The sequence below is a fragment of the Pseudonaja textilis genome, chromosome 2 (genome assembly GCF_049901715.1).
Source record: "Pseudonaja textilis isolate UNSWEBS1 chromosome 2, rPseTex1.2, whole genome shotgun sequence".
Taxonomy (NCBI): domain Eukaryota; kingdom Metazoa; phylum Chordata; class Lepidosauria; order Squamata; family Elapidae; genus Pseudonaja; species Pseudonaja textilis.
This window is the reverse complement of record NC_141991.1, coordinates 156889658-156917143: the sequence shown is the minus strand read 5'-3', so window position 1 is coordinate 156917143 and position 27486 is coordinate 156889658. Positions and strand designations below refer to the sequence as shown.

The following is a 27486-nucleotide window of genomic DNA, read 5'->3' as shown; positions in this document are numbered from 1 at the left end:
CCTTCTCCTGAATTACCATGAATAAGAGACAGATTCCTCTTCTGATCCATCTTTATTTGTAAAAGTCCAGATATAAAATCTTAACATTTCTTTAAAAAACCTGAAAAGGCACATTAAAAACTATTGTATTTTCCACCCCAAAGCCTGGACTATATTAACACTACCCAATTTTTTCCATTGCATTATTCTTCTTCACTCTCAGTTGCTGTCAATCCTCCAAAGATTCCCTCTTCCTGCATTTCAGAAGCAAAAGAATGGAAGGAGGACAACAGTGCAACTACCTCTGGTCCAGCAGTCCTTTAGTAATAGCTTTCTTTTTCCACCCAGCCTACAGAGGAGAAAAGCAAAGACATCAGGTTGTATATGTCATAGTTTAAATATCAGATTAATTAATTCTTGATATAAAAAACAAATTAGAGAACACACAATACTGAGCTCTCAAAGCACAGGTAAATAAGTTAAATATAGTGTTATAATGTAAATTCATGCCAACACTTGGGCTTCCAAGATACTAAAAGGAACCTGTCTCATTCATAAAGTAGTAGCAGCAGTAGTAGCTGTTGTCATCATCATCATCTTCATCATTAACGTTTCATATCTGAGTCTTTAGAGAGCTTTCTAGATCAGCACAATGAGTCTATGACCCTAGCATACCATTGAGTAAATAGTTGCTTACCTCCAGGGCTGCGTCTGAGGATTAATTTTCTTACTTCATCATAGACAAAGATGAGGAGAGAATAAGGGAAAGCACAAAACCACCACGAAGGTCTGCAAGGTTAGAAAAATAGTTGTAGTACATAGCTGTATGACATAATTGATGGTTAGCAAAAGCTCAGTAGCTTCAAAAACAAGAATGAACATATAATTAACAGGAAGCCCAGATCCATTCCTTTAATCACTGAATTAAAAAATGATCAAAATTATGCTAAATCCTGTAATAGCAACTGAGGATTAGATGAGCTAATTATCAACTTTAAAGACCCAACATTACTCAGGTTTATTACTTACTTCAATGGGTACATTCTCAAGGCAACATCCATTCCTGGGCAGTAAGAGAGGAAGGCAGCAAGAGCAGTTTCTTCAAAAAGACCAAATATTAGGATCTTGTTCCTGTGGAAGCATTAAGAGATCAAAGTTGATCTTGCAAGCTCTTCAGCTTGCAAACATTTTCCCAAGGCTGCTGGCCTACATTACTTCCAAGTTGAGTGATATTCAACAATGCAAGGGTTACAGGAAAAAATGCCTTTGTTAAGAGTCTGCTACTTACTTCATTCCTTGCTGGAAGACAGAATTCCTTCTGGTCTTACAGATAACCAAGTCTGCCCATTGTACCACCACAATGCTGACAAAGAATGCTGTGTGGCAAGTGAATTCTACAATCTTCCTTTGCTCGTAAGTCTAAAGAAGATTAAGAGAAAAGATCAAGAGGTTATTGGGCTTCCTCCTTACAGTCAATGAAACAAAGATCCAATGGGCATGGGGATTTAGTAATGACTGGTAGTCATTCCTTTAAGCTAAATACAAACTCACCCACTGCTGTCCATAGCTGTCCTCCACATCATTTATCCATCGGTCATCCCACATCACTCTAATCCCTAGTAAAGAGGATGGCAAGAAGCCATTCTCTGCGAGGATTACAAAGTATGTGAAGAAGCCACCCAAGGCTTGGATCATCCCTAAACGGGTAAGACAGAGGTGAGAAAATATTAGCAGTACTTTTGGAACACAAATTCCAAAAATATGGGCATCTCTTTTGTGTATTATTTTAAAACCGCTCATGAGATTGAAAATATCTCATCATCTTCCAATTAACATAAACGGGAATCATTTTTGTGATATACATTTATTCAAATGATCTATTTGCATAAAATTTAAGGATGAAATATCAGCTGCTGCTGTACTGATCTTTGTGAAAAAATATACAAGACTGAAACTTTCCAAATTCCAGAGGAGTCTATCTTCATCATGTCAAAGGACTACAGTTTTTCTTAAGATCTCTTGCACAATGTAACTGTACTATGTATGCTATGCAAGATGGCCATTCCAGCAACCAGCACTGCCCTCTTAAAGATATCTCCGACACAGTTGTTAACCCCTAGTCCCAACATCCAGTTGGTTCCCATTTATCCCCCTAGGTCTCTTACTTATACTCACTTTCCCACTAAAGAATTCACCTGCCCTTTTCCTATTTGTACAATATAATGCACCATCTTTTGCAGTTTCCTTTAATGATGTTAGCTTTCAATATTATTAGCACACTAAATTTCAACAGTATACAGACTATGATTAATGAGCCTCCATATCAGCCACAATCCTGCATATGCTAATTAGATTTCTATTAGCAATTGCATTTTTTCTTGTGAGAAGTGAAAGAGTATACACCTCCCCTAGAGCATACGAGGAAATACAGAGTTGTAAGCCTTATCAATAGAAACTAATCTCTGAAAACTAGTGTAGACTGCTCTGGATACTTCCAAAATGTGGCATCAAATTTCAAGGTGATGTAAGCCACATTCTGTATGTGAGGTTAGAAAATTTGTCACAGTGGAGAATGAGGGAGGGGAGTTCACTGTCCCCCCCAAGTTAAATTCTAACATGCAAAATATAACTTGGTGGAGGGGAAGAGAAAAATATATATAGGAGAGATGCAGAATAGCATGAATGACATGTCCTGCACCTATTTTAGATTTTATGTTAACTCTTCCAATTTCCCTGCTTACCTTCCATTAAAGGAATGCAGTACTTTAAAAAGTCTGCCATCTCTTTCCCCATGTAAAACATTTGCTAGACTTTTGAGCATTCGCCCTTTCACAAAAAACTGCCACCTCTATTCACCCCCAAAGAGATACAGGTGGGTGCCTCTTCACTTACCAATCTGACCATAAGCCATGCTAATCAGCCTTTCGTTTACCAGTTTGTCTGTCTTGGGGTTTCGGGGCTGTCTCTTCATGATGTCACTTTCTGCTTGCTCATATGCCAGAGATATTGCAGGAACCTTTGGAGCAGGAAAGAGAAGTTGCAGAATTAAATTAAGCTTCATAGACTGTAAGCTGATTCATATATGATGAATCAGTATCATCCGCACCGAAAAAACATTTGGCCTCATTGCAAACATTATGTAACAGAAATATACTGTATGTCTCATTCTATGGGGTTGAGGGGATTAGTTGCAATATTAATAAAATTTACTAACCATATCAGTGCCTAAGTCAATGCATAAGATGGTGACTGTCCCCAGTGGTAAGGGGATGTTGGCAATTATGAAGATAAGAAAAGGCGTAATCTCAGGAATGTTACTGGTCAAAGTATAGGCAATTGATTTCTTCAGATTATCAAAAATCAGGCGACCTAAAAATAAAGAGCACTTTAAAATGAAAGCAAATAGAAGATAGTCATACACTTGAGGCCAACCTTCCTTCTTGCACAAACTCCTTAGGATACAAAATTTAATTCACTCTAATGAAAGAGGATGAGGAAAAATCCTCTGTAGCAGAGCACACACTAACAAAAGGCAGATGGAAATTTAGCCAACTGACAAGTGGAGAACATGCCTACTTTTTCAAGTACCAAACAGGGAGTTTTATATTCTTGTATAAGCACGCACAGTTCCACACAGAATTTGGGGACTTAGACTATAACATGGAAGAAGTAGAGGGAGACAAGTTCTTCAATTTAGAAAATGGAGCTAGATATTTACCTTCTTCAACTCCAGTAACAATAGAAGCAAAGTTGTCATCCAGTAGAATCATGTCAGCTGCCTGTTTAGAGACATCTGATCCAGCAATGCCCATAGCAACACCAATGTCTGCCTTTTTCAAAGCAGGGGAATCATTCACACCATCTCCAGTGACAGCTACAATAGCACCCTGAAAGATTAAAACAAATTCTTTTTTCTAGACACTTTATTTCAAGGACAGCCTAACTTTTTTCCCTTTATGAGCTTGGGGAGGGCCCACAGTTTAGTGTTAAAGCACATGACTGACACTGAGAGACCATACTGAATCTCCAACTAAAAGTATTTAAGATATTCTCATCTGAAGAAACCTACTGCCAGACAGTAATGAACCATTGGAATAAAGCAGTGAGGCATCAGGAAGTTATGCAGAGCAGATCAATGAAGGGAAAAACCCTACAGATCTGTAATGGATGGAAATGCAAGAGAGAGATATTTTGTCTATATATATATATATATATATTAGGGCAAGCTTATTAATTAATAATAGAATAGACTCCTTACTGGAAATATCTAAAGATATACTGGACACCAACTGTCATGGTTTTTATTTTACACTGACAATCAGAAGCTGGAGAACGTAGATCACTTTCAAAGTCTTTACCACTCAGATTTTATGTAGAATGGACAGGCTAACATTGCAGGTTTCCCCTCTACTTACCTGCCGTTGGCAGCCTTCTACAATAATAAGCTTCTGTTGTGGGGATGTTCTAGCAAAGACTATTTCAGTATGGTGTTTCAGAATATCATCTAGTTGTTCACTGGTCATATCCTTCAAGTCAGACCCATGAATCACACAGGCTTTGGCATCTCTGTAATTTAAAAGATGGTATATTGAAACATTGCAGATTATTCCTTCAAAACCTTGCTTTCCAATGAAAATGAAAAGATATCCTTGAAATTAACTCAGGTCCCAGTGACCGTGCCCTTGCACTTTTCTTGGCAATACACCGATAGTACTAATTTCCTCTTCCAGTATTTCAATTTCCTAATCTAGCCAACAATCTTGAAACTACCAGCTCATGCCCCAACCAAGTATTTACCAGGGTTCAACACTGCTTAGCCTCACACTGCTTTGTGCTGCCATCTAATGAAGCAGTGCTCTGCCCCATGCAGTGCTGAGTTTGCTTTGTTTTAGCGCTCTGCAAATCATTCTGTGCATGCACAGCCTATGCCCAAACCCATTTCACACATTTTTGTCATAGCATGGAAGGAAACAGAGGCTGTTTTTATAGGTAGAAGTTGCTTAGTGGCAGGGAGTTGCTAAGTACCTGGAAAGCTAAAGGGCAGGCTGAAGGCAACTCTGGGCCAGTGGGACATTCTGCACTGAGATAGCAGCAATGATGGCAACTGAGAGGAGGGTGGGAGCCAGTGGAAGCTCCTGAGGGAAGGAGTACAGAGGAAGAAACCTGCCCTAGTTGCTCATCCAGATTTTATTTCATCTAAAACCTAGGACAGTCAAAACAGTCCAGGTTTGGGTTTCTGCCAAACAGGCTAAACTGAAGAAGGTGGCAGAATCACCACAAAGATTTGTTTGTTCTGGGTTTGAAGCAAACATTGTCACTTTGTGTGTACACACCCTACTTTGCTTCCAAACCTTCAAAAGGACTCAGCTGCCTAAAACAATGAAATACTGTCAACAGCTCTTTATCTGAAAAAATGAAACAAAATAAGATTGAAACCTTTTACTACTTTACTACTCCTATCAACAGATATTGTTTAATGCCAGAATAAAGAAATTAATTAGCAGGATTGCTCCAATTTCTCCCAGAAATGTTCCACATTTTTTACTCTAGCAGCTGGTCCAATACCTGGGGTTGACCTGGTTGACAGGGATGTTGAGGCGAAGAGCAATATCTTCCACAGTTTCATTTCCCTCAGAGATGATGCCTACACCTTTGGCAATAGCTTTTGCTGTGATGGGATGGTCTCCTGTCACCATAATGACCTACAGGATGAAACAAATCTATCTCAGCAAGTACAATGAAGACAAGGCCTAGAAGTCTTTTCAAATGTCCCTTGCCTGACCCGAGGAGCAACAAATAAGCTGGTGCTGATGTCACTTGTTCAAAAAAAAAGAAGAAGAATCGGCAATAACCCTAACCTTTTGAGATGGAAAAGGAGGCTACAAACAGGCTTAGTTTATCTCTCCCTCCCCACCAGCCTCATCTTTTATCTGTAAAGCTACCAAACATCGCCCCTTTTCAGTTATTTGGTGTCATACTTAGCCTTAAATATTTGAGGGGATAGGTTAGTGGTGCAGTTTTACCTTTATTCCAGCACTTCTGCATTTCCCAACAGCATCAGGCACAGCAGCACGAGGAGGATCAATCATAGAAATTAAACCAACAAAACACAGCTTCTCTACAGGGAAGTTCACATCATCTGTATCAAACTGGAAGCCCTCAGGAAACTGTTCATCAGGCAGAGCCAGGTGACAGAAGCCTGGAAGAAATCCCATTTCCGTTATTTGTAGACAGACAGACTAGGGCAGGCATTCAGCAATGATTATTAATGATTAAAGTTACCCAGATCTGTTTGGGAAGGCTTTGTGTATTTGACATGGGCACTTGTCAGGAGGAAAATGTTGAGATGGGGACCTTCTCTGCTACAATACCACAGCAAGTGCTTGACCATGACATCCAAGCCATACCATCATCTAAAATGATAGTAGTTCAAGCACTTCTCACCCACTGGCTAAATATTTTCATCGTAGTTTACAAGCACTTCATGCAATCTCTTGGCTATAAGGTAAGACAGCTGTCAATGGAGTCCATAGGGATGAGGTGGGAGGTCAGGAAGGCTTTCAAAGAGGTAAGATGGGAGGTAAAGCAATGTAATTAAAGCCCCACCTCAGGCTTACAGCTTTAACTACACTGCCACAACTACCCTCTTACCTTTTGGGGCTCCTATAGAGATTGTGGCTCTCTGGCAGATTTTCTGAGAGAAGAGGGAACGAACAAGAATTCAGCCATCCAATCTTACCCAGAACTCTCTCCCCCAAGCCTCCCAATTCAAGGTAGGCATTTTGAAATGCATCTTTGGCCTCCTCATCCAAGGGAACTTCTTTTCCATGCATCAGGATGGAACTGCAACGGTCAAGAATTCTCTCTGGTGCACCTTTCATCACCAACAGATATCGTGATTCCGACGTGTTTGAATTCTTGTGAATTGATAGCTGCATGTTTTTAATAAGAGTGTTAGTTAACTGCTTTTTGGATGGTATTTCATACACTGGTTTGGAATATGTCTTGCAGATGACAAGCACACAGAGCAAAAGAACAGAACCCTCCCCCTCCCCAGCCAGAGCTATAATCTGACTGATACATAATTTAGCCTAACTGGGTTTGGGGAAAACAGCAACACAGCCCCACATAAAAGATACTAAATTTGTTCCCGGGGAATGCGTCTGTGCAAAAATCAGGAATTTCTTACTTGGTATTTATTGGTAGAGTTGAATGGGATCTCCACTACTTTGGGGTTCTTCTCTCTCAGTTCCCTGACAGATCCACAACAAAGCTCGATGCATTTTAGGAGTGCAGATTCGGAAGCATCTCCTGCCACTGCTCTCTATCAAATAACACAGCAGTTCACAATGAGGATTGGAAATCTTTTGAAGGCAATTTCCACCCCACCCCTTTCCAAATAAGCTTAACTTTGTCAACAAGACATATTTCAGCATTCTGCGATAAACCCAAACCAGTTAGGTTTCTTATGTTAAAAAAGAGGCTAGTGTTAAACAGAAACTAACAAAAGTAAATATTTTTGCAGCAATACTGTAAAGAGCAAATAAGCAGGCTTGATAATAATTATAGAGTGGAACAGAATGTGCTCAGCACTAAGAGAGGGCATAAGCCATCTGTAAATAACTATTAAAAAACACAGGATACTTCAAGTCAAGTTTTTACAAGTTACTTTCAAATAGTTAAAATCCAAGTTCTCTTATTGCTACTTGCCTATAAGTAGTTTGTTTTGCTGATGATACACCAGACCAGTATCATCTCAATTTCACTGAAATTTAAGGCAATCCAGAAGCCATAGATGACAGAGCATTATAGGACTGATAAATTTCATGTGCTTGTTGCCTGCCAAGATGAAGCAGTTTGTCCAGCACTTTGCAAATCACAATGCCTAATTACCTATCCAACATGGGTTTTTCTCAGTTTAGGGGGCATAATTGTACTCTCCTTATTATATCACAGTTAAACAAAACTATTGGTGGAAGAAAGTTTCTTCTGTCATGGATAGAATTTTCAATAAATTCTTGATCTATGCACAAATCTGTGAATTAAATTTCCATTCAAGTCTTTAGTAACCCTAATTAACAATACTCCATGCCACGAGCTTATAAATGAGGAAATGGTGTTATTAAAGATGTTGCAATGTTGCCTTTTCTGTTAGCAGAAACATTCTATTTCCTAAGATTTTCTATTTTCTATTTTCCTTTTCTTGATGCTGCTTCACATTAACTGCAAGGCCACAGAAGGTAGGCAAATGTGTGCAGCTATGGCAACTGAACCAAGGGATTAACTCACCTTCAAAATGGGAACATTTTCTTGGTTAGCCTGAAATACAGCCCGGTTACATAGTCCTGCAATCTTGGCTAAAGCAGTCCAGGTCGGAGATGTTTTGTCAAAAGAAGCACCTAAAGGGAAGTAACACATATGTTCTACACAATTCTATGCTCAAATCAGCACACAATTCATTTCCTCTGCCATACTTTCTCCTTGTTTGATTTAAAGCTATCATGCCAAGCACAGTGGAGCAAAGTCCTTCTCACAACTTCTTGATTACAAGCTTAGATGCAAAAGAAAGATCCCTTCCTGGTCCAGAACAGCCCTTAACAATAGCTTTAAGACTTCAGTCTTGATTAACTACCATCTTCTATATTTTCAGGCAAACTGTGACCATTACTTCTGAATCTGGAAGGAACAATTTAAGGTCCATTCTTCTAGACATAAACAGTTAGGCTTGTGAAGCACTCCTGGGTAATCATACATATATTTTCACCATATATACTTTACTGATATTTTAACAATAGTCTGTCGATTTATTTATTTAGCATTATGGTATTGCAATCCATGTTGCTATTTTAGTTGGTTAAGAGTAAAAACAAATGCTAGGCTGCTTATATGAAAATACTTATTACAATAGAAGGAAAATAATTATATGGCTTCCCAAATATATGGGAAAAAACACAATTTTCTCCCAGTTTTCATTTTCAATTAAAAATGTTGGCCAAGCAAAGGATAAATATTCATAACTATGGTTGTTTTCCATTCATTTTGTGGGAAAGGAAGGGGGAATTTTTAAAAAAGTATTTCCTATTCCACTGGATAACAAACAATACACTACTCTCTATTATATAGGGATGAGAATGGTTGGGAAAAACCTTGATATTATAAGCCTTCAGAAAACAGGATGAAAAGGATTGCAAATTCTGGGGGAGACTTATTTCCAGCTCTTTATTCCTTCATTATAATGACTTGGTCCTCTCCCTTGTCCATGTGAGTAGAGAGAAATATGGCTTTTCAAATGACAAGATTTCAGAATTAATGGAATTTAGAATTTATTTTTTTCTCTGCTATTAAACAATCAACAAAATAATATTCTTCAAATGATGATCAACTTTTTTTTCAAATATATTTTATGCCTAATTTGTGCTTTAACATGGGGTTTTCTGTTCTGAAAAAATCTATTCTTAAAATGGTTGTTTCAGATGAGTCTAGATCAGTGTTTCTCAACCTTGGCAACTTTAACATGGGCTTCAACTCCCAGAATTATCTAGCCAGCATGGCAGGGCTCGCTGGATAATTCTGGGAGTTGAAGTCTACCCATCTTAAAGTTGCCAAAATTGAGAAAAACTGATCAAGACTGATTTAAAGCCATATGCGAAGCACTGCAAATGTATTCTTTTTGGCTACTGTGGAGACTAAGCAAATTTTTTACATATGGCTAGAAAGCTAGGCTGCAGGTCTGAACAAGTATTATCTTGACCATTAGCAGAAAGCAGTACCAAATTATCTCTTACAGAGATCAGGAGGCTTACCACTCTGGTTTTCTGTTGTGTCAGCTTCATGGATCTGGTTATCGAACCACATGTGGGCAACAGTCATGCGGTTCTGGGTCAGAGTGCCTGTTTTGTCAGAACAGATTGTAGAAGTAGAGCCCAGAGTCTCCACAGCTTCTAAGTTCTTCACAAGACAATTCTTACGAGCCATGCGCTTGGCTGTGAGTGTCAGACATACCTACAAAGTGAAGAAAGGGGAGATGAAGGCAGTCTTCCATCATGATTTATATTTCTTCAGATCTTTTATTAAAAAAGAGTATGCTGACCTACTCTTTATGGAAACTTACTGTCACTGTAGCAAGCAGACCCTCAGGGACATTGGCAACAATGATGCCGATAAGAAATATTACAGCTTCTAGCCAAGTGTACTCAAGGATCAATGAGAGGATAAAAAAGGAGACACCCAGGAACACGGCTACACCAGTAATTATGTGGATAAAATGTTCAATCTCCGCAGCAATGGGAGTCTGTCCCCCTTCCAACCCAGAAGCCAACGTAGCAATGCGGCCCATCACAGTTCGGTCACCAGTGTTGATGACTACACCACGGGCAGTACCTGAAAATCACAAGAAGGATTGTAATTAAACTCTCACTTCTCTCTTCGCTTTGTGCAATGCAAGCATAATAACACAATTTTGACTTTCAGAACAAACAAGGACATCTCTTCAGATGTTTCTCAGTCAAGTAGTTCAAATATATTGCAAATGGTGGTACACATTTTCATCTCTCATGTATTATGTTTTATAATCTTTGATTTATTCTTCTTCTTTGTCCTCCTCAAAAAACTTGTCCACTAATTCATATGGGAATGACAAAAGATTCTTTGAGAAAGCTTTCAAGTATAGCTACAGAAATGATGTTCCAGCAATAATACCATGTTTCCCCGAAAATACCTATCCCCAAAACAAGCCCTAGCCCAATTTTCACACCTGCACCTAATATAAGCCCTACCCCCCAAATAAGCCCCAGTTAAGCTCCACCCACCATCTGGTTGTACAAGTGTGGCGAGGCACAGGCATAAAAATCACGCTAGGGTGCACCGTTCTGCTGCCGCTGCTCGCACACACAATGTCATAACACAACACATAGCCTCCTGCCATGAGCAGATGCTCAAGCACGATGAGCCACACAGCATCTGGCCACAGGCAGCCGCCAAACTTCGGCAGAAGCACAACTTGTCAGGGCATGGGAGGCATGGCTGCGGTGGTCCTAAGGTAAGTGAAGAAGACTTACTTATAAGACTATCTTATAAGACATTCCCCCCATCTTACTTTTGGGGAAACAGGATACATTCATGCTTTAGTTCAAAAAGACTTATAAAAAAACAATTGCAAACACTCTTTACAAATTAGCATCCATCAGTTCTAAAATGAGCTAACAGAAGACGTGCTTTGCTAAGACATTTCCCTAATTTCTCCTTGAATAATCTATCATTTCTAGATCTGAGAACGGCATATGCCTTATTGGTCAAATATCAGAAATTATATTTACCTTCAACACAATTAGTGGAGAAAAATGCAATATTTCTGGTCTCTAGGGGGTTATCATTTGTACAGTCTGGAGACCTCGTCTGAGGCTCTGATTCACCTGTGAGAGATGAATTGTCTACCTGCCGGAGAAAAAGGAAAAATGCATATATGGTTTTATGGAGGCATTGGGTAATACCATGTCTGGATCTTCTGCAGGTCGTCCAGTACAGTCTCTTCATTTTTACTCCTTGAAAATATACATACCTTACACCCATTAGCTGAAATTATTCTCAAATCAGCCGGGATTCTGTCTCCTCCCTTCACCTCCACTAGGTCTCCAACAACTACACCTTCAGCATTGATGCTCAGTTTCTCCCCATTTCGAATTACTAAAGCTTGCTGCAAGAAGAAGCAATGTTCAGTGACTATATAGGACAGCTTCACTACCAATATGTGATCAAAGATACATTAAAAAATTTTAACATGTATTTTAAAAAAAATCTGAAACCATAGCACTTTCATACCTGAGGTACCATGTTTTTGAAGGACTCCATGATCTTTGAACTCTTTGCTTCTTGGTAGTAAGAGAAGCACCCAGTTATGATGACAACAGCAGCCAGCACAACACCTAGATATAACTACAAGTATATACAAATGAGCCTGTCTTTTAAGTGATATTACTTACTCACACAAATCTCAGTAAATTCTGCTCTGAGTTTGCAACGTAAATTGTAGGCAATTATTTTTACAACAATATTCCCAATGATTATGCTGATGAAAATAATATGTGAAGAGAAGAATTTAAAGAAGAAGAAAAAGTGGGACAGCAAACTATTTTCAGGTCAGAAGGAGAAGGGGCCATAACTTAATCTAATTCTTAAATTAAACAATATGAGAGAAATCTGTTGTGAAATTTTAAGATTTTGATGTTGAAATAGGCCTACCCTTAGCTGGCAAGGGCACTAGAAATACATAAACCAAGCTTTTACAGGCAAATCACAGATGTGTCATGCAGAAACCTTAAGTTCAAAGACCAAAATGTAATTTGAGCATGTGTAGTGGACATGTAGCACTTATAGGGACCATCTTAAAATAACTGGCTTGGATCGCTGAATTTGGCAATTGCTATATAATATTGGGAAAAGATGCATCTGGTTTAAGGTAAACTTATGGGCGATACACACTCTAAATCACATTTTCATCTCCTGTATGGATTGCTGCATAACTTTAGATCATAACCACCATGTTTATACTTACTAAAGTCATAGCCAATAAGGAAAAATCAAAATTTTCATTATTTTATGTTTTCACAAGAATATATCCTTCCCCCAATTCTGGGCAACTGTGAGTAGCTTTGAAGTAAACTCTTTCAGCAACCTCTTCTGACAGACATATAATCTTGAGGCCCACAGCCAATATGTCGATGTATCGGGGCATCATGATTTCCCACGATATCTAAACTGGGCTATTCAGTTATACCTCCCATTTTCTCTCCCCTCTCTTCCCCACCCCACGTACATTGTCATTATTAGGTTCTTCTCCTGTTGCAGCTTGAATACCAAATGCCAGAAAACAAAGAAGAGCTCCAATCCAAAGCAGAAGGGAGAAGCCTCCAAAGAGTTGCCGGCAGAATTTAACCCATTCCGGGGTTGTGGGAGGGGGAGTGAGAGCATTAGGGCCATCTCGAGACAGGATTTCTGCAGCCCGTGCAACGGACAGTCCCTAAGACACAGAAAGGGAATGAAGAATTCAGTTACAGAAATCCAACATGGAGGTTACTAGAGAGTGCTATAGTTGTCAAATTGTTGCTTTCTTAAGTAACAGAGAAACAAGTCAGTTTTTCATTCATTCATATTTTCAAAACAACTTTTTCCAAATAACTTCTTAGTCATTGAAAAAAATACGCTCCTTTTATATCTATTACAATTATTTGAATGTTGCCTGCTTGAGCTGTTTCAGCTTATAACAATGGATTAAACTGCATGAAATCCAAAACATTAAAAACATTAAATCTGAAAAAAAAAACCTGTTGTCTTCCAATACTTTCACTGACAAAAGACCACAGTCCTTAATATCATAATTATCATAATGCTATCTATTTCAAGTATGTGACGGTCATAACCTATGAATGATAGTTATAACATTAACGGAGTTGAAAGGGATCTTGGAAGTCTTCTACTCCAACCCCCTGCCCAAGCAGGAGACCCTATACCATTTCAGACAAATGGCTGTCCAATATCTTCTTAAAAGCTTCCAATGCTCAAGTCAAGTTGGGAAAGAGAATACAACTTCCAAATTATGACAAGAACATGAAGTGACATTGTATTCCTCCCAGAAACTGCTGCCAGGTATTTTGTACTTTCAAAGCAGAAAACTCCATCCAAAATTGACCAACTTACCCGGCTGAGATCAGTTCCATATTTGCGATGAAGTTCATCAAGGCTGAGTTTGTGATCATCCTGCAAAGTCAAAAAGACTAGTGAAGCCACATTTAGGTATCCAAGAATATTATCAATATATTGATGGAGTTTAACCATAACAGTTACTAGAAAGAATTGCAACTCAATAAACAAATTAAGTTTATCTGAAGTTTAAGCCTGGGTGTGTCAAGGGGAAAGAAGGCACTATATGCTGCCAATTATCAAATTACCATTTTACTACCCTACATCCAGAGTTTTGATGACAGTGAGATGGCAAATTCTCTTAGCCAATTTGGAAAACTATTAAAACCCATCATAGATCCAAATGGTCCAATCCAAGATAATCAACTTAAAAGTCAGAAAATTTGACAATTTATGCCAATCCAAGCATTATATTAATTTTGTCATCCTTACTATAGATCAATTTTTTTCTTACCAGTGAAACTTCTTTTTTTAGTTCCTCCATATCCTTTTCTTTCTTTCCTTTCTTCTTCTTTGCTCCATTCTCAGATGTAGCTGCAGGTTCATACTTGTCACGTCCAGTCTATATGAAAGTCAGAGACCTAATGAAATAACTGCCTTACACTGAACCAGGTCATTATTTTTATTTTACTTTAGTTATTTATTTGAATTTATTTACCATCCAATTCTAACCTAACAGAATCCATGCAGTTCTGTATTTTCAACTTCTGTTCAGCCTTTCCAGGGCTTTGGACAGAGGTTCTACTGCTACACCTCCGTTTCAGAGATCTTTGCTCTTTTATGTAAAAATCCTAAAAACAATCATTATAGGATATTCAAAATCCTTCTCAAATTTCACAACGTATTAAAAACAATGGTCTATAACAAGAAGCCTACTGCACATATCACAAAAGACAATCACAGGACTTCATTTGTAAAGCCAATTTTCATCACTCTTGGGCATAATACTAAGATCTGGAGCCTGAGTATGGTTCAGGATGAGCAGCTATGCTTTGAAATAGTGTCTGTACTGATAAAGCATTATTTTTGGCCAGTTAGCAAAATAAAAACACAGAGCTAGCTGCTTTTTAAACTATTTATTCTACTAGCTTGTTTCATACACGACACTACCGATAGTATAGTCTGTTTGATTACAATATAGCCTACCCAGCTAATCATATTTAAAACAAATAATAACTTCATACAATTACAGTCACGGTATTAGGCTACTCACTTCTGAATAAGGAAATAATTCAATAAAAAAAAATACAGCATACAAGAAGCCTTAGAAAACATTGCTTGCTATGCATTTGAAGTTAGAGAGGTGGTCCTTTAATCTTACTGTACCATTTGGAATGTTGCAAGATTGAATCTGGGTCTCTTACTGGGACCAGAGGCTTAGTTTTTCGAGCTTTTGGACTCACGTCGGAGCAGAGGAACTTCTCAGAGATGGGCTCCAGCATGAGTACGAAAGCTCAGAAGACAAAATCTCTGGTCCCAGTGAGAGACCCAGATTCAATCCTGCAACTTTATCCTTGGACACATACATTCACCTTCATTCATTTAGAATGTATTTCATGTAATGAGTAAATGTAATGTATGGTTACACATAAATATTTCAGCCCTAAAAATTTCCCCTTTCCAGAAACATTCTATTTTGAAAGGCAGGATGAACTCTTTTAACTTAAATCAAATGCACATATTAATAACAAATAATTAGTTCTGCATCTTATTATTTGAACTGCAACTACCTTACAATGCCTTTGTTTCAAAGAGATTAAATTGTTTTTAATCCATCTTTTTCTTAAGAATGGTAGTTTCTAAGATCAGTATGTACAAATATTTACAAATCCTATAATGAAGGAACAAACTTTAAACAGAACAATGATCTAGACAGGACATTCAAATCAATATTTTTATTAAATCAAATAGGCCATTTGAGGAAGAAAGAAAAAAGATCGCAGATCATTTTGAACTTAGCCACTGTTTTCACTCATATTCGTTTAATTAATATTTTAAAATTTTATTTCTTAGCATATTCCTGAAAGGGGAAGCCTTAAGAATAGAAGCGCTGAGATTTAACATGGTGGAAAACTAAGTTTCCTGTTGCTTGAGTAGGTAAACAGAGCCAATCATACTTTTGAATAAGTTGTGGAAAATCTGGGTCTGGTTGCCAATGGTATCTTTCAAAATGCTTTGCAGAAGTTAGGGTATTATCAAGAGAAAATGGAGCTCAGATACTTGGGTAAAGCATTGTAGGGCATTCAAGGAATAATACTTTGTTCATGTTTTTCACACGCTCAGGGCTATGGAACATTTGGAAAAGCACTGAGCTGGAATGGAGCTCTTGTTCTCTGCCTCTTATCTGTTAGAAGGTAAAGCAGAGCTGAACATTCCTGACATTCCCTTCACTGTATTGTTTCCCTTTCTAAAAAGAGGGGAAGGGGAAAACATTTCAAAAAGGAAAACTACATTCTTTGGAAGAATGGCACTTCAGCTATCCCAGCTGCTTATTTTAAATACAAGCAAAAAATCTTAGATTATCATTAAGTAAGGGCACAGGAAACTGTTTCAGAATCACTTTATCCCCCCCCCCTTCCGCACATTTCAATTTAAAAGGGAGCACAATCCACATTATTTTGATGCCAATTCTCTTCCTCTTCCTTACCACCACTTCAGAACACAGAAATAGTGGCCTGAATCTAAATCCTTTGTGTAATATCATGGCTGAACAATTGCTTCCAACAGCTCTCTAGCAAAGAGGCTTTAGAGCTGTACAATTTTTTCTTTATCAATATATGCTGATATTTAATTTAGATGCAGCACTGAAGTAGCACTTACCTACTTCCTTACTATGCAATTCAATCTGCAACAGGGCAGTGTACTAGACACAATTAATCAAGAGGATAAGGTCTTATTTAACCCACCAGTTTCTGGTAAATATGCAAGAAATTCCTCTAATTAAGATCAAGCCTGGGCAGAATAGGGATTAGGATGCCTGCAACCAGGATTTTGTCCTTAAACAAATGATTGTATATGAGGAAGGAAAACTGATCCAAGTGTTCAAGAAAATACAGAAAAGTTGCTTAATTAGCAGGCCCACAGTAGATTTGTTAAATAAGATCTTCAATATTAAAAGTATGTGCTTAATCATGGGATATTCACCTAAACAGCAAAATCTGCCCATACATGTAATTTTAGAAGTACAGTCAAAACATTTATTTATGCAAAAAATATGGTAGTGCTGTAACTCAGCCTATGCAAAACAGGATTACACACCCAGCCAAGTTATATTTTAATAAGACAGAATCTATGAACGTTTTACAGATGTCAAGAATTCTTCCACATTTAATGATTTGCAAAGTTAACAATGTGCCCAAACCAAAACCTGAAGGGGGAGGTGTAGGAGGGCTACTCTTTCAATCTGGACAAGATAACAGAGAGGACACCAGAACAAAGTCCCTGGGAATCTGTTCTGTTATTATAATGACATCACAAAAACAGGATCTCAAGGAGAGTTAAAAAACGCTACTGTTCTCTAGTCTCAGCAACACTTGCAGAACAATTACTTTCATATGGTGATTTATGGACAATGAACCTTTCCCCTAAAGACTGGAAGAAAAAAAGTTACAAATACTTTTTTTGAAATACTTTTTTGAAGTAATGGCATATACAGGGCATAGAGGAGGGATGTGCAGCATTCCAGACCCAAAGCAAAAAAGATGCTTTGGAGGGGGATGGCTACGTTAACAATGTCTCCCTACTTCAAGCATGCATTCTCTAGGATCACATGGCAACTATGGGGGAAAGCTTTTTTTAAGGTGGTGCCAGCCTCCCCTGCAAAGCACTTTTTCTTTTTCATATCCCAAGTGTAATATGTCCCTAGAAGATGCTGCTGTTTGAGAAGCACAAACCAAAAATTAGCATTGTCACAAGGCCAATGTACAATGAGAAAACAACCGGATACTGCAAACCTGAGAAAAAGAGGTCTTCATCCAACCCAAGCCAATATTAATCTCTTTTAATTGGATCATTTAGGCATACCACAAATTATTTCAGAGAGGGGAACTTTCTTTCATTGTGGGGGCTGAACCTTTTTTCCTACAAACACCCCCCCCAATATTAGGGTTTACAAAGACAACAAATATTTTATGGACATGACTTCACAGGAAAGTAAGCTAGTATTTTCCCAAGATTGTACAGCAGCTGCAGTGCATAGGCAATCAGGAGAACCCAGAAAAAAAGGGTTCCTCTTTAAAGAGTTGCAACTAAAAGCTCTATGCTTCGAAGCTTCTTTTTATACTTGGATCTGAACTATCATAGACACCACCACCCCTTTAGACTAGAGACCAGAGAATCAATCCCAAGGCTGAAATGTAGACTTGGAAGTTTGAAAAAAACATCCTGGAAGAAGGCAGAGGCAAATTATCTTTCTACCATAGCTTTGAAAAATACATTAAAGTGTCTATGAAGTCACCAGGAGTCAAGCTTGATGTGAATAGAAAACTTTATTTTTCTATCCCTACTTTTGGTTGCCACTAGGCACAATTTTTTAATGGTTTCAAAACCAAAAATTTCCTTAGAACAGAAAGGCATGACTCCTGACACAAGATTGAAAGCCACCTACATGTACAAACTGGAAAATAAGGGAGTGCAAAATTCTGCCTGAAATAACTTGTTTGAGGGAACTGTGCCTGAACCAAAACATGCATAACTGAGGTGCTTTGGTTCATGTGTAAAACAAGGGAAGAGCTGTTTTGCTTCAGGCATGGACTGAAATATAATTATTCTAGGAAGAACTGGTTTGAGGAGGAAGAGCCCAACCCATTGGTGATGGCAGCTGAGGGGAGGGAAAGAAGTGCTGGGAAGATGAGGCCAATGGGAGGGGGTGTCAATGGAATATGCGCACTGGGACACAGTGGATGTTGGCAGTGGCAACAACCAAGAGGAAGGAAAGGAAGGAGCTGGGAAGGGCAGAGAACAGTGCAGGCAGGCCTGACGAATATGCTACTCTGGCAGCTACTGAAAGAATCAGGGGTGGTACATGCCAGCCTAATCCACTTGCACCATCCAGATACTGCCTCACCTGAATCTCTGTACAACCAAAGCATTCTGAGTTTTTTATTCTGCCAAACCAAGGTTCACCTAAAATGATTTTGCAGGATTTCTGGGGCACAATAGTTGATTCCAGTTCAAAAGAAAATTTAATGTTCCATTACATGCATACCCCTACTGAGGAAAAGGGACCTCATTTCCACAACAGGCTCCACTACACCTGCTACAATCTTCAGTTTCAACGACAATTGAAAACACCAGGTTTTATATTACAAAGTCCTTTATAACCTGAGAAGGCATTATTCTGAGCACTTCAGCAGCCACCTCATAAATGCTATCTCTATACAGTATTTACAATTTTCTATTTCAGGTACTGTAATTTCGCTCAAAAGAAGCATTTGTATTTGTATTTACTTATTTTCTATTTCCACCTACTTTTTAGAATGAATATTAGCAGTCTACATGCAGCCTTTTTTTAGCTCTTGAAGTTCTCAAGACCAGTATGGAAGAAACTGAAGTAAAATTGTATTAAGGTTCTGACACATTTCACAGAATTGCAATACCAGAAAATTAATCCCTTTAAGCAGCAAAAAAAAACCTACTCCAATGTGGCTTTGTGCAATTACATCACCCCCAGGGCACTCCAATGTCCGTTCCCCATTCCCAGAGTATGCCAAGTTCTTTTTGAGGATGGACAAACTGCTGTTCAAAGCTCACCCTACTTCCCCTTCTTGTGTTGCCTGAAGTGGCATTTTTCAGGTACAAATTATATTCTCAGCAAAGGATCAGTAGCCATAATGAAAGGCCATTCCTGTGCTCCAGTGAACTAGAAGTTTGCAATATTTCTAGGCTAGGGCGTCACACCTAGATTGGCTAGGGTAACTACTACTTACATGACCAATTCTTCTTTGAGAGCTTCAGGTAAAGTGTGCCTTCCTTCATTTGTTTCTTTCCTTTCATTCCTTCAAGCCACCACTCCTTTCCTCATGCTACTGCTACACTTGTATACTCTCCATTTGTAACACCAAACATAAGCACAAAATGTATCCTTCCACAGCAGTCAGTATTTTGATTTGCCTAGTACATCAACATTGCCAGACAACAGCTTAAGTGAACAAGATCAACAATTTCTACTACTTGATTATTTCTTGGGAGGTGGGGGGGAGGCCAAGGGACACAATGAGAGCTCCCCACATGTCAAATATATTTTCCTCATTTCAAACATTCAATTTCTATTTGGAGAGTTTATGAACAAAAAAATAGGGGTTTAAGGCAGCCATTTTTCACTTATATGCCCATAAGGCATGTATATTCAAAATACCTTTCACTGTGTGCCATTCAGATTTGTATACATTGTGCACTGTGTTTTAACAAATGTAGCTTATATGAGATAATAGCTACAGTCAATGTGAGGAGATCACAGCTGTGGAAGTTTATTCCCCTGGCAAAAATGATCCCTTGGTACAAAGCATTATCTTTAAACTTCTACGGAGAGCAAGCGAGATGTAGGAACAATTTACAGCACAAGCACCTTGACTACGGTATTGTTATTTCATGCTCAAATACAGCAATTAAATTTCTGTACTGTGTCACAACAGAATGTCAAGTATACTCTCTCCCCCCTGCACTCTCTTATTTTGTTTTCTTTTGACAAAATTAACTCTCATAAACATGTTGATTTGATTGAAGACAAATTGCATAGTTTTTAAAATATGTTTTAAACTCAGTTTGAATCCTGCAAAAAAAGAAGATAATATGAACCAAGGATTATCTCAAGATATGGATTGGAACACTCTGAAATCAGGTGTTGCAAAAAGTGTGTTTTAACTGGAAAAACTAGAAGGGCAAAGATGATTCTGTACATTTGTACTATGCTTCTCCTACCTATTTTGGTTCAGATAGCAGCACTTGTATAGCACTTGTATATGCTATTTCAGGCTTCAAGATGTTTTGGATACATCTCTCATCCCAACCATGCTTGGCTGGGCCTGATCAGACTTGTAAAAAAGTCTCCCTCACAGCTTCAATCTCAAACTGTCTATCGTGGACCCCATTCTTAAGAGGTCCTTAAAGGGGGCATGCATAAGCACACCAGTCTGTCTACCATCCCTGTCTTACTGTCCCCATTTATCTGTATTTCCTTCCTTTCATTTATGTTCATACCTATACTTGTTATCTTGTACATGTTGGACAAATAAATAAAATAAATAAAAATCAAAGCCCCTTTGACTTGGAATGTACAAAATTTGTTGAATACAGAATTAGGTATGTTAGGAAGATGTCTAGAACAAACTATTTCCCTCTGAAGTAAATCCTATGTTCTAGAAGTGCTTGATGGTATTCTGGGAACAGTGTTTTGTGTAAAATATACCCATTCCTGGATTTCATTTCCAGGTTAATTATTTTTTGATTATGTAAAAGCTCCCAAGATCATTCTGATTTTTTAATATGGAAGTGAACAACTCTGATGTTAAGAGAGTTTTTCTGGGTACTTCAGTATGTTACAGGATCATCACTGGCATTAAATATTTTTCTCTGTACTTGTGGGAGATGAAAGGGAAAAGAAGATATTTGAAATTCTAAAAAGAAGGGTACTATAGGTTGATGCTAGAAAATTGTTTATTATTTTTTTAGCTACCAAGATATACATTTGAATGAATACTTAAAATGTTTGATTTTACAACCACTTCTTTTATTTTTATGTTCCATTAACACAACTATTTTGTTTTCTTCCCAATACTATAAAATACTTTGCTACAAAGAGATTTTAGTTACAGAAGGGGAGGCAGTTCATGCATGGGTCAAACAAAGGACATGCAAAAGTTGTTCTCTAACACAGCTCAACTACATATGGTTAAAACTGAAAATAGTGCACCTAAGAAAGAAAAAAAGTTCCTGGCTAACATCCATAACCCTAATTAGACGGGAAGGTTCCCATTTACATTTACAGTAATCAACTCTGCGGGAAAGTTATGCCTTGCAACTGTACTTGAATCGCTGCTTACGTAAGAGCCAAACTCAAGGATCTAACTCGCTCAAAGAGCAATAAGATAGGTTCAAGTACTTTTCCATTTCTCTAGTGTTGAAATATATTCATCTGAGTCTTTAGTATAACATGGTTGCTACTCTTTATTTGAAATCCAAATCTGATTCTTCTGAATCAAAGATCCCTCTGTGATTTGCTTAATGAAATCAGTGCTAACAAGGAAAATTCCCAAACTACAGAATATCAACTTTGTTTATTTTACCAAGGAAGTAACAGAGCATTCAAACAAAGCTCTTACATTTCTTGCAATAAAGATACAACTTCATAGCTGCACATTGCAATGAATTAAGCAATCTAGTTGTTGCAGAAGCGAAACCAGTTTAAAACCTATGTTCCCAAACCTTAACTAATTCAACGCCCCCCTCAAAGCTACAAATTGCTAATATAAAGCTAGAATCATACATCTAGAAATAGTTTATAAATATATTAAGAATTTTACAGGCAGACATCTATACAGAGATCTTTCCAGCATCTGCCATTCTGAACTATGGTAAAAAAAAATATTGTGGCAGAATTTTAATCAATCCAGCAAATGCATACCTCCTTGACCATTAACATTGTTTCCTCAACACAGCATAACTGCATGAAACTATCTATAATCCTCAACATTATTTTGAGGCAGTCAGTCCTAATAAATTTGGTATATCTTCAGAACTATACTGAAAATGAACTTTTAGGAAACAATTGGCAAATTGAAAATGGTTCTGCTGAGACGGAACTAATAACTGTGGTGGAATGAAGAACCATTAGCTCTTTAGAATCATCCTCGTAACAAGAAGCAGTCTTGGGATCATGCACAAGTTACTTCTCATGATGTGACTGGAAGACAGTGGTCTCTGTTGAGTGACTAGATGATGATGGAATGCCCTAACCATGTTTGGTGCCTTTATGGTATTGGGTTTGTATACTTCTTTTTCTAATCACTTTTGGAAATTGCTTATTAATTGCTATTCAATTATTTGGAATCTTTAGAATGACAAGTTTTGTACCAGTGAGTCTTCTTCAAACTTTCATGAAAGAAATTTTAAATGCAGTTTTAAGGTTTGAATGGTTTTTTTTAAAATAAGAAGTGAAACATAGAACATTGATTCTGAGAAGTTATAAACAAACTAAGCATCCAGATACACCTGAAATAAGATTTTGCAATTAATTAATCCTTCCTGTGGGAAAATGTTGTTTTTTAAATTTTAATTTTTTAAAAAATTGATAGGATGGGACTTTGAAGATTAGGGGGAACCAGAATGAACTAAAGAACACTTAAATTTCACTTATTAATACAGAATGGAGCAAAATACTTTAACACTGCATTTATTGAAGGATATTGGTGAACAATTTAGCCAGAAGTTAATTTTAAGATTGCCTGCCATTGTAGACAGTGTTTAAAAGATGCTGTGAAAGTGGAACGAGTTTTACTGGATAAGATGGAGACCGATATGAAACGTGGATTTAAAAATGATAGACTAAAAAATGATACAGATAAAGATGAATAAATGAAACTGGCTGATGATATAAAAATAAACCAAAAGAGCAATCTGGGCAACTTTCCTATATTGTATTTATACAAGACAAACTGGTTAAAGTTTTCAAGAATTTTGTGAGAAATGGCAAAGAAAAATGACAAGAACATTCTAGGATATTATTTGAAGGGATTAAATTGCAATATTGTTAAAAGTAAAAACAAGGAATACAAAATTGGTTTATTTGATCAAGCCTAGAACATATATGTTGTTATCTCTAGTAATGGACTTTTGCTGACTAGGACTTGAAAAATGAGGTTTTAAGGATTTGTTTATAGATAAAAAAATGAGATACTAGAAGAAAAAAATAATTTGCTTAAATAGTTTAAGAGAAGTTACTAAAATTGTTTATACTTGTGTAAACACTTTGTATTTCTTTTCTTTTTCTTATTTTTCTTTTTCGGATTTTTCTACACATTCTGTTTTTTTAATTCTCTTATTCTTTTAGTTTATATCAACTTTTATCTTTTAAATTGTAATGTTTCATAAAATTACTATTAAAAAGCTGGGAAAGCAGAGACTAAAAGCTAAGAAAACACTAGGTGATTCTTCTGCTTCTGAAACTGCAGTTCTGTGAAAAACCAACAAACATTCCTAACAGTCAAGCAGCTTAGTTTATTCAGTTACAGGATCAGGCATATTTATGCTGTGATTCTTTAAAGCTCTGAACTTTCACCCAAAAGGCATTAAAAATAACAGTATCCATTCTGTCTGAAACAATCATATACGCATTTGAAAATGAAGCAAGCTGTTGCATCAAACCACAGTATTTTATAGAAGTTTCCACAATGTGGCAACAGCCTCTCTTGTTTCCACCTGCCCTACTCAATGAACCATTATAAACAGCAATCATTCTGCAGATCTAGGCCCTCAAGGCCTCTGAAGAAATAGTGAAAGAAAGCTGCTCTAACAAGATTCAGATATACAAACATGATTTCAACATCAACACAAGGAAGAACTTTTCTGTCTGTGCTATCTGAAACAGCCTATGGAGTGTCTTATTGGAATAAAGTGATTAGACTACTGTGAGCAGTCACCAATCATCCAATGACCTTGGACCAATCTTTAGACCAGGAAAGAATCCTAAGAGGCCAGGGCAAGGACATTTAGAGGCAGGGCTGAAAAACACTAAGCCCCAAAACACATAGACACGGCCCACATTCAGGTCATCATGCTACAGACAAAAACTAGAGGCATAACTAAGCCAGCATGTTTTTCATTTCCTTGGGTTTCTGGTAGCATGGACTGATTAAAAAGAATCCAGATTTCCACAAGTGAATGAACAGACAAAATGGCAGCACGCACAGCTAGTAAGTTTTCACCTAATCTCCTCTCCAGGAGACTACTGAAGTACAAGAAACGAGTTTAAGAAATCAAGTTACCATTTTTAAAAATCAAGCCAGGCATCGGTTTTCATCGTTTTAAAAATCATACTGATGATTCAGTCCCCTTTTCACATTGGAAGGTTGCTTAGAAATAGTTACGTCCAATACAGAAAAACTCGAAATATGATGTCTGAACCGGCCTGCTTATCTTTTTCACTTTTCTGAAGTCATGGCTAACTCTTCTAACTTCATGGTCAGAAAATTATGCCTTTTAAAAGCTAGTATTAGAAAGAAAGTATTTCTCTCTAGAGGCTTTTCTGACTAAACAAAAGACTAATGTGATATGTGTGCCCGCATATTTTCAGTTACCTCATGTCACAACATTAAACTGCTAAATTAACAAACAGGTAACCGTCAATTAACACCTTTAACCGAAGAAGGAACCGGAGCAGAACGGATTAACCGGACAAGACGGTGAGGCGGAGGGCCGAATGACATGCGTTTCAAAGCCCAAACGAAACTCTCCTACATGGATGGTAATTTCTTAATGTCTCCGGGACATAACTTTATCTAAGTCCCTATATATAACTCAGTGAACAGTTTGCCACCTGTGGGATTTCTATTTTTTTTTTAACAGGTCTTCCCAAAAACTAACACGAACTCTCCGCTCGGGAATTCGAAGAATACTTCGATTCTCGCCGCCTTAGGCGCGCCATTCTGACTGGCATATTCGCAAGGCGCTCCACCCGTTAAAATCAAGAAAAGGGAGGATATCACTACGGAATTTCCCGAACGCCTTTCCGGAGGTCTTCGGCCGGCCGGCCCGCCCGCCCCTTCCCACCAGCGATTCGTTGCTTCAAGTTCCGGCAGCCTGTTTGCAGACCGCGAGCCGCCGAGGGTGGAATTATCTACCCTACGCCAAGATCCTGTTCTGCTTCTACAAGAACCTCGTGTTTGGGGCACATTCTCAATTCTAATTTGCAGCGCGGCGCTTTTAAGCCTTCTTATCTTTTCAGTTTGGATGGCAGCGCCTCTCCCCGGCGCAAACTGTGCCGGCCAGCAAGGATCGCGGCAGCGCGCCATCCAATCCTCAGAAAAAAAGGCGCCCGTTCAGCGGCCGAGCAGGCGGGGGCTGTGCTGGCTGTCGGTACCATTAAAGGAAAGAAACTTCCTTTACAAGCAACAGGCGGTGCTACGGCGCTTCGTGCCGCTGAGGTCTAGGCGATTACAGCCTTCTGGCTAAAGAGACGCGACCGAATTCCCGCGGTGTTCCCCGACCCCGACATTTTATTCTCCTCACCCCTTTGCTCATGGTGGCGATTGTCCGCGGTCCTTTCTGGGGCTACTGTCGATTTCCGGGAAACGGGGGGCGGCAGATAGAGAAGGAGATACTGCCACGTGTGTGCCGCAAGCAAGTGGAAAGCCCGGCTGGGGAACGCTTGTTAGGCCGCCCCCCTCTTCTGCGACCGCTTGCCGGAGCACCCGCGGAATGCAGCCGGAGTGACCGCCTAAGAGCGCCTGTGCCTCGTACACCCAGCTGGCCAGCCTCATCAGCCCCGCCCTTGAACGGGGCTGGCTCCGCCCTGATGGAAAAGAATGGGTAGGTGGAAGGGCCTCTAGGTCGGTTTCCGTCGATGGAATGGCCTGGCGGGGATTGCTGAAGCGATTTTTCCCGAGCCGCCGCCTCTTTCGGGTGCTAAGAAGGACTTTTGCTTCCCGCTCATTGTTCCCCACTTTCTCCATTTAAATGAGATTGAACCGTGTAGCCAGCTTAAAGGGGAGATCTGTAAGTCTCGAGAGTACAAAGTTTAAAGGATTGTGGGTGAGCGATTAAAGTCGAGGATGGTTTCTAACAAGTATGAAGTAGAATGTGAACATTAGGCAGTAAATCAGCAAAACATTTGAGATATACTTTTAACTTTATACGAATACACCAGCCTTTTAAACGAGGCAAAAGTTTTCAGGAAATGTATTTCTTAGAATTTCCAGGGATTGTGGCACTGAGCATAGCAAACAGTATGTTCTCTCAAGGTGTTCTCCAAGTGAGTGTTGTTAATGTGAGCATGAATGGGGTGGCTCCCAAGTTTACGAAACAAATTATATATGGAGCCATTTTTCTCTTGCAATATTTATTGATGAGCAATTTGTTTTTCTCAATCCATTCCTACTTTGGAACATTTGACTTCTTATAAAAAAAATCAACATATTCTGTCTTGTCTGTATAAATCTGTCAGCGGGGAGTGAAGAATCACAGAATTGCATATTTTGCTAAAAACTGGCCTTCGTCAAATTGGGGGACATTTAAGGATGGTGAGACTTTTATTTTCCTTTTTTAGAAGATATAGATGTTTTACATTCACTGTCCTTTGTCCCTGTGGGAAGCCCACGCTCCTAGAAGAATGAAAATTTTGCGGAAATATTAAAAAGGAAGAATATTATATTTCCCCAAAAGGAGAAATGAAAAAATCTTAAGGGAGGCAGAAACCACCCCCAGTTTCCCTGCCCCAAGCAGAAACTGAGGAGGCCAGCTTTTAGAAATGCAGATTTGGTAGTTCATTCAGAAAGACTGGGTCAAGCAGAAACTCAGATAAGTAACAAACAAAAGGTTGACAAAATTAGCTCAGTCAAATACCCAGGATTTGCATTTCTCCTTTTGTCTATGGAGCCAACCATGACCCCTACATGACTCCATATGAATCTGGAAGGTATAAAACCCACCCACTCTAAACTCCGTTTTGTCACCTGCCTAGAATCACATGTGGTTGGTGGTTCTGCTTCAATAAAAGGAACCTTTCTTTCCAATCAATCTCCAGCCTCCGTTTTATCTCCAGTGCCTTTCTCCCAGCTCGGAACTACACCTGGATATTTTTTCTAACATCCCAATCTGGAA

The 27486-nt window shown here is 38.5% G+C and overlaps 1 protein-coding gene and 1 long non-coding RNA gene across 2 annotated transcripts; one reads left to right on the top strand and one right to left on the bottom strand.

Moving 5' to 3' along the window:
- Positions 1-33: 33 nt before the first annotated feature.
- On the bottom strand, positions 34-26242 carry ATP1A1 (ATPase Na+/K+ transporting subunit alpha 1). The gene is made up of 23 exons (XM_026713319.2): positions 25897-26242; positions 14129-14236; positions 13672-13731; positions 12791-12994; positions 11797-11910; positions 11537-11671; positions 11295-11412; positions 10091-10359; positions 9783-9981; positions 8269-8378; positions 7169-7303; positions 6719-6911; positions 6003-6178; positions 5545-5681; positions 4395-4545; positions 3698-3866; positions 3194-3348; positions 2872-2995; positions 1531-1676; positions 1268-1398; positions 1009-1110; positions 677-768; positions 34-328 (listed from the first exon to the last, which is right to left on the bottom strand). Exons 1-23 carry the CDS (start codon positions 25906-25908, stop codon positions 300-302), a joined length of 3069 nt encoding a protein of 1022 aa, XP_026569104.1. The 5' UTR covers positions 25909-26242; the 3' UTR covers positions 34-299.
- Positions 25004-26089, top strand: LOC148127199 (uncharacterized). The gene is made up of 2 exons (XR_015742059.1): positions 25004-25132; positions 25234-26089. It is a non-coding gene; the product is annotated as an uncharacterized LOC148127199 (long non-coding RNA).
- Positions 26243-27486: the final 1244 nt, after the last annotated feature.